This window comes from Physella acuta, unplaced genomic scaffold, assembly GCF_028476545.2.
Source record: "Physella acuta isolate Inbredline_101_S28 unplaced genomic scaffold, ASM2847654v3 ptg000035l, whole genome shotgun sequence".
In the NCBI taxonomy this organism is placed as follows: Eukaryota; Metazoa; Mollusca; class Gastropoda; family Physidae; genus Physella; species Physella acuta.
In genome coordinates this window covers 95,473-107,312 of record NW_026731555.1, presented here as the reverse complement: position 1 = coordinate 107,312, position 11,840 = coordinate 95,473, and the positions used below count along the sequence as shown (strand labels likewise).

Here is an 11,840-nt window from a genome sequence, read left to right as displayed (position 1 = left end):
CTAAATCTTTTCTGTTTTCTGAAAGCCTGATTTTGAGCTAAACATAGATGGCGCACCATCCGTACAAACCCCCACAGCCGTTTTAACCCATTTTAATCATCCAGTTTCAAAAAAGGTATTTATTTTCTCCATGCTATCTTCACAAAAGAGCAACTCTTCTTTGCTATCATCTGCATGAATATAGACACCGACCAGCAACTGCGAACACGAATTCACGTCTGTTGATTTATCAACTTGAAAAGCAAAGAATGGTGAAAGCTTAATTTCGATAAAAATGTGTTATTTAACATTTACGTACCTGCAGCGTTTGATGAGATTTTCTCCTATTGTTTTTTTTTTTGCTTGGCATTTTCTATCGCGACATCATTTGATGCTTGCACTAATGCTGGTGAAAACTTCAAGTTCGAATAAGTCTCTGGCGTTTGCAACTAGCTACTTACCGACGAAAGAACTCCAAATGGCGTTTTAGTTTTGAAGATTTCATAGATTCGTGACTGAGAACAGCTTTGTACAGTGCGCTTTGTTTCTTCTCTATTACATCTCCAGTGATGTTAATGAAGCCGAATTTAAAAAATTCTTCTAAATATTTGTTTTGTTTCAAATTACTAAGGTTTAGTATACCAGTTGGCGACCCCCCAGAAAGACCTTCGCGACCCCCCTAGGGGTCGCGACCCCCAGGTTGGGAACCCGTGCTCTAGGTCAAAGAAAATACGTTATGTAAAAGTAACTCTTTGTTAGATTTATATATTTATACATTTTTTCAAGGTATGCGGTTGTGGGGTGGGTAAAAAACTATATACATCCATCAGAAAGAAAATACATATACACATACGTATACAAATATTTACAAGTGTATATTGAATTTTTTTTTCATACGGGGGGGGGGGGGGGCGGGAGGTTTGACACTAGCAGGTGCCCCACCGTGTGATACCCGATCTCGCCACTGTTTATAACACTTGTATTTCTCTATTAGTTTGCAATGCATTATGTGTATTTAAAATTCAATATGTATTGCATCAAACATTCGTTCATTATCACATCGAAATGTTTTGTGTATCCTGGTTTTATTGATATACATTTGTCACTGCCGTTTAATTGAAACCATTTATTGATAATGTCTGTGTATGTGTGTATGTGTCAGTCTGTATTGTATGCATTACTTTGTTTTTTATCCGATCGCCATGAAAGTTTGAAAAGAGTTTGAGAACAAATCTGGGGAAGTTTCTGCAATAATACTTTTTTTCGGATGCATGGCAGTGTAGATATCAGTCATATGCTATACACAAATAAATACATCTAGGTTCTGTAACTAGATATACATTCTTCGACTATACAAAGCGACTATAATTGTTAACTCTTTCTGTATAGATTCACCTCCGTATCAACTATCTGGTATAGGGCCTACGTATTATTTAATGCAACATCTGGTTGTATAAATATCGATTTTTAAAGAGTAGCCAAATAGCTTTGATGTTAAAAATAATGTGTTTTTAGATCTAGCTTCAACATTTACTTTGAAGGGAAACCAATTTGTAAAGTCTTTGAAATATTTTAAACGTTAAAGAAATCAAAAGCTTTTGTTGTTTATAGTTATGGATTTTGATTAGCTTCTTTGTCTACATTGAAAGAATAAAATGAACAGCAATCACTGTTAGGTTATTCTGCTGTTTCAAACTGCGCAAAAGTCTATACTTGTAAGTTTACTTTTTTTTTTAGTTATGCTGCTAGTCGAATATTTGTAAACGTTTATACATACATATATATATATGTATCATATAAATAATTAATATTTCTAAATTTGTGAATTATTTTTTCTACTATTGATAAAATTCAGACATGCAATATTATTTTAATGTCTTAATATTTTAAAACTATAATAGTTTGTAAATGAAAAATAAATGTTATTAATACCAAAACGATGGTTTTATTTTTTTATTTCATCTATTAATACAATAAAAATTCAAATACTAATGTTATATAATTTTACGTTCAGGTTTTACATCTAAGTAAAAGATCTAATTCTCTACCTTCTGTTAAATTTTGAGTAATTTCCGTTGACTGGAAGTAGTAATTTACGCTACTTCCGATTTCTCAAAAAACTAATGTAAATTTTAAAAGTACTAATAATATTGCGCACTATTATGCGCTTTTTTATTTGGCGTTCACTTGGTGTGCAATTAATTTGTCTACGAGATTTAATTATATTTTTAAAACTTTACGTATTTAAAATGGATTAAAAATCATGTCTGTAGCCCGAGTTCCCATCCCCTGTTATTTTATATAAGAATATTCGAGAAAGTTTAGGGGAGATCACTCCCGGTTTATTATAATAGATAAACTATTGCAAAAATAAGGCCTGCCAAGCAAGAGATGCATACGTTTTATTACTTAAGAGTGTTAGATAAATTAACTCTAAAGAATATTGATGCCGAAAGACTTAGTCACTTTATGTCAGTGTCCTTTTGTCGGGAGCAAAATTGACAGGAGCCTATTTGTCGTGAGCAAAAATGACGGCAGCCTATTTGTCGGGAGTCGTAATGGCGGGGGCCGTTTTTGTGGAGAAACTAAATGACGGGAGCATATTTGTCGGGAGTCGTATTGACGGGGTCGTTTGGTCGAGAAACTAAACGACGGAAGCCTTTTTTCGGAAGTCTAAATGACGGGAATTGAAATAAGATGGGAATTGGAATTTAGAGTTATTCACAATCAGGCGTGTCCGCCGGCACACCGGCAAGGTTCTATTTGGCACCGAGCGCTATGCTGTGTGCATAACTGCGCCTACGCTCGTTTTAAGCAGCACCCTTTAATATTGACAAAGAAATTGAGCCATCGGCCACACGCAGCGCCCTTGCGGTAGTGTAATTGCTATGACGCTTACATTTGTTTTAAACAGTGTGATAGACAATTGATAAGATTGGGGAATCATAGTCCTTTAGAGAATTTAATTAGCCACGTCCGCCGGCACCTCAGCTTTGTGTGCGATTGGGTGCCTATGGTAGTTTTAAGGAGCACTCTAAAATATTGACATGGTGGCAGACAATATTCGATTATTAAACCGAGCTAGGGGCCGTACGAGGCACACATTCAGTAGTGTAGTCGGGGGTTCCTTGAAACGCCTATCAATGTCCCTGACAATTAAGCGATCGCCGAATTGTGTTTTACCACACTATTACGGTGAGTGATTAACGTACACTCAAGGCGTTTATACAGCTCTCCAGTGTGCTTGCTGGGCGGTAGTGTAGGTAAACTCGTGCACCGATTAAAATGACCAATGAAATTTAGCGCAGGCTTGGTTTACACTTTAATAACACCGTTTTTGAAAACAAGATCACACGTCTAAGAATATAGGATTGGTAACGCTTAGATGAATCAATCCTAATATATTCCGTTAGACTATCTTCTAATCCCACCAAAACGCTCTGGCGCTTTATATATATATATATATATATATATATATATATATACACACACACATATATAAATTTTGCTATTACTTAATGTCGATAATAGCCAATCATCATTTTGATATGCACCCCCGCTCAAACTTTCGATGTGCACCACCCCCCCCCCCCATCTCAAGATTTCGATTTGCACCCCCCCCCCACCTCAAACTTTCGATTTGCACCCCCCTCAACCTTTCAATTTATTTTTCCAACCCATTTTGGCGACCCCTAAGGTCGGCGCCCGGGGACATATGTCCCACCCTCCTCGCTACGCCACTGCAGTGTCACTTATCGTCACAAAAAAACAGACCCCACATTCAAACATATGTTTTTTATCTTTTAAAAACACCGAAAACAACGATTTCGGACTATCCCTTCATATACTGACGTCACAGGTGACCTACTCAACTCTACTTCACCTGCCCAGTGTCCCGCCAAGTCTCAGACAACATGTTTTTATCGTTTAAAAAAACGATTCCAGCCGAGCATGTCTCTGACCACACTATCCCTTCGAGGTCCTGATAGTCAACCTTATCATTCACATGTAGGCTTTAGGAAAAACTAGAATACCCGTCATCCGTTGGATAACTGTGGGTTTCGGGGGTCATCCATCAAAAAACATCACGTCTGTCACTCAGAGGCATAGCGACCCTTCCCGGCGCCCGGGGACAAACTTTTCGATTTGAACTCGCCCCGCAAGATTTCGATTTGCAACCCCCCCCCCTCAAACTTTTGATGTGCACCCCCCCCCCCCCACTCAAACTTTCGATTTGCACCCCCCTCAACCTTTCAATTTATTTTTCCAAACCATTTTGGCGCCCCAACATATGTCCCCCCCCCGCCCCCCTTCCCCCCCCGCCTCCCCTCCCCCCGCCTCCCCTCCCCCCCCCCCGCCTCCCCTCCCCCCCCCCCCCCCCGCCTCCCCTCCCACTCCCCTTCCCGCCCCCCTCCTCGCTACGCTACTGCAGTGTCACTTATCGTCACAAAAAACAGACCCCACATTCAAAAATATGTTTTTATCTTTTAAAAACACCGAAAACACCGATTTCAGACTATCCCTTCATATACTGACGTCACAGGTGACCTACTCAACTCTACTTCACCTGCCCAGTGTCCCGCCAAGTCTCAGACGACATGTTTTTATCGTTTAAAATACGATTCCAGCCGCGCATGTCTCTGACCACACTATCCTTTCATATGCTTAGGACAAAGAAACAGATGAACTCTACTTCACCTGCCCTGTATCCTGCCAAGTTCAGATAGGCAACTTTATCATTCACATCTAAAAAAAAAAATTGAAAAAAAAAATCATTAACATATTGGTCTAGAACCTATGCCACCCGCATGAGAGCTGGCTACGTTACCAACTTAGCTATTTACTCGTGACGTCAACCGTGAATTTTTATACTATACTATGAGTCTCCTTATGCAACATGATTTACGCGCATAGATCTAGATCTAAGTCTAGTAGTAGTAGTAGTAACTTTCAAATTAAATTTTATCTTAAATTAGCCAAACAAAGATTTATATAAAATAAAGAAGTTCTGAAATTAGCTAGATCTAGATAGAATTATCTAGATCTAGATTCTACGACTCGCTTGCTTAGGTCTTAAGTTTAGTTTTTCTTGCTAGATCTAGATCTAGATCTAGATTTCTAGATCTAATCATTAGCTACGCTGATAGGCCCGGAGCGAGCATTTCAAAATTACCATATTCCAAACAAAGATTTATATAAAATAATAAAGGTCTAAAATAGTTTAGTATATAGAAAATCACTATTATCTAAATCTAGATAGAATTACCTATATTTTAGATCTACGACTGAGCTATATTTAAAAGTTTTAAAAGTTTAAGTATTTAAAATGGATTAAAAATAAACCGGTAGTGATCTCCCCTAAACTTTCTCGAATATTCTTATATAAAACAACAGGGGATGGTAACTGGGGATATAGTTATGATTTTTAATCCATTTTAAATACTTAAACTTTTAAAAATAGAATAGAATCTCATAAAAAAAACATTGCGCACCAAGCAAACGCCGAATAAAAACGCGTATAATAGTGCGCAATATTATTAGTACTTTAAAAATTTACATTAGTTTTTTGAGAAATCGGAAGTAGCGAAAATTACTACTTCCAGTCAACGGAAATTACTCAAAATTTAACAGAAGGTAGAGAATTAGATCTTTTACTTACATGTGAAATTTCATTTATCTATCTGAAATAGTACTCAAGTTATAGGCTTTTGAAAAATTCAAAGTAGGAAAAGTACCACTTCCGGTTATCGGAAATCGCTCAAAAGTTGATACGGATCTACGATTTTAATAAAATACTTATATATGAAATTTCATCAACCTAGCTGTAACGGTACTCAAGTTATCGTGTTTACACACGGACAGACAGACACACAGACACACACACACACAGACATACGGACAAGATTGCAAAATTATGTTTTTCCGTATCAGTGAGGTGTAAAACGTCGAGATTTGTAAAAATCTCGATTTTTTTTTTTGCACGATTACAATACTTTCTCTATACTACGTATATACGAGAAAGTAATCATAACTATATCCGCAGTTACCATCCCCTGTTGTTTTATATAAGAATATTCGAGAAAGTTTAGGGGAGATCACTACCGGTTTATTTAATAATCAATACAGTTCTATTTTTCGAATAATATAAATGCAGTTTCATTTTCTATAATTATGATGATGTACAAAAACTAAAAATTATAGTTAACAAAAGATTTAGTATTATGTATAAATTATATTTTTACAGACTTTGATATTTTAACGTGCAATTAATATTTATATGAAACGCACAAACACAGTTTTCCATCGCTGGTATCACCCGGATTACACCAGCTAGTGTTCGTCTTTTTAAGAATAGCTCTCTTCTGCAGCGGAAATATCCACAGTGATGGACTCATTATCCAAACGCCGCTGGGTATTCTTTACATCTGTGCTGCTCTGTGTACTATTCGTTTATTCGATTAGCTGGATTACCAGCAAGGACGAGAGAAATCAGGCACATAAGGATAATACAGAGATGATGAGGTGACTATATTAGACAATTTACAAGCTGTTGTATTTTTTGTGTCTGTTTTTTTGTGTCTGTTTTTACAAAATCTTAAATATTAATCATTGTATTCTAAAGCAAGCAAAAAGAAATATAATATTAATAATTCCTTAAACCCTTGTCATGGTCGTTGGGGCACAACATAGTGGTGCGTCTAGGGCTAAAATGGCTGTTAAGTAGGTCACCAACCAATTCTATGACTCATGCAGGTTTTATTGGGCCGTAGAACCGGTTGGTGACCTACTTACCAGCCCTATTGTCGCATGGCGGCTTCCAACCCTCTCCATGCCTGACCACAGCCGGATGCCTCCATCTTGGTGGCTCGCCTTCGTCACGAACACGTGGCTGGCGGAACTCTTGCGCCCTGACCGGTGACCTTTACTGGAAGGTCATACACCCAGTGATACCGTGTTTGAACTCGGTATTTTCGGTTTGAAATCATGAGCTTTACCGACCCAACCACGCCAACTATGATGTATGTAATCATTTTAAAAAAATACATAATTAAAGAGAAAACAATATAGGTTTAGGTCCACATTCAAAAGAGAAGAAACTTCCAAGAAATGGATCGTTCTGACAACAATATCCGCCCCGACGGAGCAAGTCGAGTACCTGTCGAACATCACAGGATGGAGATGTCTTGTTGTGGGGGACTCGAAGACGCCATTAACATGGAGGTACAGTGGCGTTCCTAGTGTATTTTTGTTAAATGTAACTATACAATGAAAGTTAAAAATAATTGCCCACCTACAACCGGAAACTAGATATCATACATATACACTTAATTATTAGCATAAGTAGACACATATTTCCGAGCAAGGAAAACAAAAAACAAATTAACACAATAGGCAACATGTAAAACGTTTGGTTTTGATAGCTCTTAAGAAGGGCTAACAGCCTCCCTACATGTTATATAAAAATGAACATGTGGCAGCTAAGGCATTCAAGCTACAACTTTTAAAAAGAAATTGTTTGATTCTTAATACAGCTACGTGGCTATGTCTAAATAAAATGTTAGTTCCATTTTCAAACCTGCCGGTCCACGTGGCAGGTGAAGTAGAGTAAAGTAGAGGTCATATGATTATGTTATCTCAGCATATGAAGTGACAATGTGGTCAGCACTATGCATAGTCCCCTTTTCTTTCCATAACATGAGTCAGGTACCCATTAGAGCTGAGCGAGCTCAGGGACGGTTTAATGACTTAAACCCGGATTCGAACTTGAGATTTTTGGGTTAGCAGTCTAGCACTCTACTGCTATGGCCAAAGAATAAAATAAAGTGACTGTGTCTAAATAAAAATTAGCATGACTGAATCTGAATAAAACTACGTGATTATGTCTAGCTAAATACAATTGACTTTGTCTAAATAATATGATTTGTCTTTGATTTAGTTTACCTGTTTGTGACTAAACGAAATGACTTCTTTGGTTTAGTTTACCCGGCTGTGACTACCTAAGCATAGAAGCGCAGGAAGAGCTGGGGTTCGCCATCACTAAGGCTACCCCCTACGGTAGCTACACAAGAAAAAACATAGGCTACCTGTACGCAATCATACACGGGGCCGAGTTCATATACGAAACAGACGACGATAACAGGTAGGGTCGTTTGGTCTACATTATAAGCACATTAAGGCATTCATTATTCAACATATGTCTAACAATGAATATCTCAATCTACCTTGTAAACGCGTTAAGGCATTTATCAGTAAACTAGTCTAATACAAACACTGACTTTTAACCCTGTAAGCTATTCATTAGTAAACTAACTAAAACTGAAGCTATATGACCTTGAGTGGGATGGCGTGACAGTCGATCGCTAGGCTGCTTACCCGAAAGTCTCGAGTTCGAATCCAGGTACAAGTCAGCATAACGTCTATTATGGATACCCTGATGGGTACCTAACTCATATTAGGGACGACAGCTTCCCTTTATATACCCAGGTTAAGAAAAATATCAACTACATCTGCTCATTCGATCGCTTGGTCTAAAGAGGCTTCTATACTTTATCCTAATATGACTTACTTTATAAACGTTAGGCCATTTGTCAGTAAACTCATATCTAACATGGGAACTATCTGACCATCAGGCCATTGGACAACTTGGAGGGTTTTGTTTACAAGTCCACGATGTCGGGCTTGGTGTTTACTGGTGATGGCGTGTTTAACCCTTACGTCCACTTCGGGCAGTCAACACTGTGGCCTAGAGGGTTCCCACTGTCTCACATAGGCGTACCACAGCGGCCTCTTTACAAGTGAGATTTCATTGTTTTCTGTTCACGTTTCTCTCTTTCGCCACTCTCTCTCTCTCTCGCCCTCCTCTCTCTCTCTTACTGTTGTTTTTCTCTCTCTCTCTCTCTCCATTCGCTCTCTTTCTTGTCTTTTTTTTCTCTCTCTCTATCCTATATATATATATATATCTCCTTTCACTCTCTCTCTCCCCCCTCTCTTTCTCCACTCTCTTCCCTCGCTCTTTCTCTCTCCCCTCGCTCTCTCTCTTAATTTCTTTCTTTCTCTCTCCTCTCTCTTCCCTCTCTCTCTCTTGCTCTCTCTCTCCCTCGCTCTCTCTCACCTCTCTCTCTCTTACTCCCTCACTCTCTGTTTCTTTGTATTTTATACATGTTTAACCATCCTAAGCAATGCGCATTAGTCAGGACAACAGCGGTAAGACGATAAACTAATCCTTTATTATACTCATGTTGCTAGCTGGTATATTCGATTGTTTACTCCAGGTTTTTACTCGAAATTGACTTTATATATACAAATATATATTTTTAACACTGTTCAACCCCCGCCCCTCTACCCGAATTTTTAGTCCGCACCCCCCTCCCAGAAAGTTTCAAGGCCCCCCCCCCCCCCCCCACATGAGGATAAAGTCTGAATTAACACCATTCGTCTTCTGGTGCATCAGTATCTGGTGTTGGATGTCAGGAGCAGATCTATTTGTGAACACCCTAGCCTGCTAACACGCTCTCTTGTCCTTTTACGCTGCTAAATACGTTGTGGCATTTGTTGCTTTCAACTATTTTTATAATACGGAATATCATTTGAAATATCAAGAGGAGGCGTCTTTTTAGTGTTTAACAAAATTTAACTCTTCCAAGTCATCGATAAGTAGTGCCGAGCATACGTTTTTGTGTATTAACCCTCCATAAAATAAAATAACTCAGCATCCCCCCATCCCCATCTTCTAAACGTGAAACATAATCGTCAGCCATTCCTCAGATATACGATTTGTTAAACAAAAGCGATTATAGAAATCTTGTTATTTATTGATGAAAAAAAAAACATTAGTTACATTACTTGTTTGTGTTATGCTATTGTTTCATTCATTTATTTGTGTATATTACACGTCAGGTTAGGCAGTCAGTGGAAGACACCAGCCATCCAACAAGGAATCGTCAACGGCGACCCCGACATGGATGCTATATTTAGACTCACGAGAAAATCCACCACGGCACCGCTAAACGTGATCTTTGACCCCGCCTCCCCGCCAGCCATTTTACCCAAAGGCGTCTTCAGTCCCTTCAACTCGCAGAACACCCTGTTCCACAGCGAGGCCTTCTGGGCACTGTTTATCCCCAAAACGACAACCATTCGAGTGTGTGATATCTGGAGAGGGTACTGGGCGCAAAGACTTTTATGGGAAGTGGGGGGTAGTCTTGGATTTTTTCCTGCTAACGCTTTCCAAAAGAGGAACGCACATTCGTACTTGAAAGACGCGCTAGAAGAAAAAGATATGTACTTTCAAACAGAAAACCTGTTACGGTTTTTGAGAAGTTGGGATTGTGGGAAGGATTTGTCGTTTTTTCAATGTGTCTTAAAACTCAGCTCAGATATGGCCGACCACAATTTTTGGAAAACAGACGATGTTCTTATGACAAAACTCTGGCTGGATGACTTAAAATCAGTTGGCTACATTGAACCGGAACGTGTTGGATTCAATTTGAATTTTTCAGAGACATTGCAGTATTCACAGATATTAAACGAAAACGTTGATTACCTCCCTGTTATAGGGAAGGGAGATAACGTATCGGATGTTGTATACTCCTCAGTAGAGCAACCGTCTCCATCTGTTTATGCGACACCAACACGCAATAACGGTTTTTGTCACAAGATGAAAAAGATTACCTCCATGTGTGGTGGTTTATTAAATAACCAACCTCCTCAGGTGTACGAAGGTAGACTGAAAAGTGCCAATTTTTTCTCAGATATTCTGCTTATCATTGTGTTCAATAACCCGTATTACGGTAACGTGAAGTACCTCGACGCCATTCATAGCCCGGTGTTCACCAACATTCTCTACTGCGGTGAAAACATAACCAAATTTCAAGACGAAACGAAAGACATGAATCAAACGTTCTCTTTCATCGAAGCCGAAGTCGTCGATGGATTCGATGGTTACATCTGCGCCATCAGGGCTATGCAGATGGGATACAGTGTCAGTGGTTACCTCTTCACTTCCGACGATCTTCTGTTCAAGCCTTGGGCTATGCTGGAACTTAACAAATCCAGCGCCGGCGTCACCTACGAAAGCCGCACCATATTTCTCAACATTTCCGAACCCGTTAATACATATTTCCGATGGGGCGAGAAAATCGGAAGAACCGCGTATCTAAAAACACTATCGGATATTTCTATTGTTCCGCGAATTCCGGATGGTGTGCGATCGCTTGAGGAGTTTCAAAAAACTTTACTAACACACACAAACTCCAAAGACTTAGTTGTCGGAGACATTAGTGATTTGTATTACATCCCACAAAAGATGAGAGCGGCGGCGGTGTGGTACTTGTCCATGTTTTACAAGAACCATGTCTTCCTTGAGCTAGCCGTACCGTGCGTTTTACGTGGGCTGGAAACCAAACAGAGCCTGAATTTATTCGGAGGAAAGAGCTATTACGGCGATGAAAGAGAACGAGTCTTTAGTACTTACTACCTGCATAAATATTTCTTCCATCCTGCGAAGCTTTCCATGTCCAAAATGATTGAGGGTTATTGCAATTTATATTTTCCTGAATTACTTGAAAAACTGTTCAATGCAACGGAAGCTTAAGCTGAACAATTTATGCACCCATGTTTATATAATAATATTAATTTGTTAGTTAACAGTGGCATTATCTACGATAAACAAGATCATATAATGGTCTTTGCTGTTTTACTTTTTGAGTATACATTCCGTAAACATTTCGGATATTGCCCTGAAAAGTCCCGCTACAAATGCCAAAATTTTACGATCGAAAAGCTAAGCCCCCCCCCTCCCCATACACACACTTTTTTTGCCAGATCCTGTTAGGGTCAGGGTTAGGGTTTAAATCTAAAAG

The 11,840-nt window shown here is 39.0% G+C and overlaps 1 protein-coding gene across 1 annotated transcript; it reads left to right on the top strand.

Annotated features, from left to right (window-relative positions):
• Positions 1-6,388: 6,388 nt before the first annotated feature.
• On the top strand, positions 6,389-11,613 carry LOC131942311 (uncharacterized). Its single transcript, XM_059302119.1, has 5 exons — positions 6,389-6,501; positions 7,048-7,200; positions 7,958-8,119; positions 8,610-8,774; positions 9,877-11,613. Exons 1-5 carry the CDS (start codon positions 6,494-6,496, stop codon positions 11,570-11,572), a joined length of 2,184 nt encoding a protein of 727 aa, XP_059158102.1. The 5' UTR covers positions 6,389-6,493; the 3' UTR covers positions 11,573-11,613.
• The last annotated feature ends 227 nt before the right edge of the window (positions 11,614-11,840 follow it).

Coding starts and splice junctions, on each gene's coding strand:
- LOC131942311 (XM_059302119.1), top strand. Junction 7,201..7,957: donor AAGACGCCATTAACATGGAG/GTACAGTGGCGT, acceptor TCTTTGGTTTAG/TTTACCCGGCTGTGACTACC. Junction 8,775..9,876: donor CCACAGCGGCCTCTTTACAA/GTGAGATTTCAT, acceptor ATTACACGTCAG/GTTAGGCAGTCAGTGGAAGA.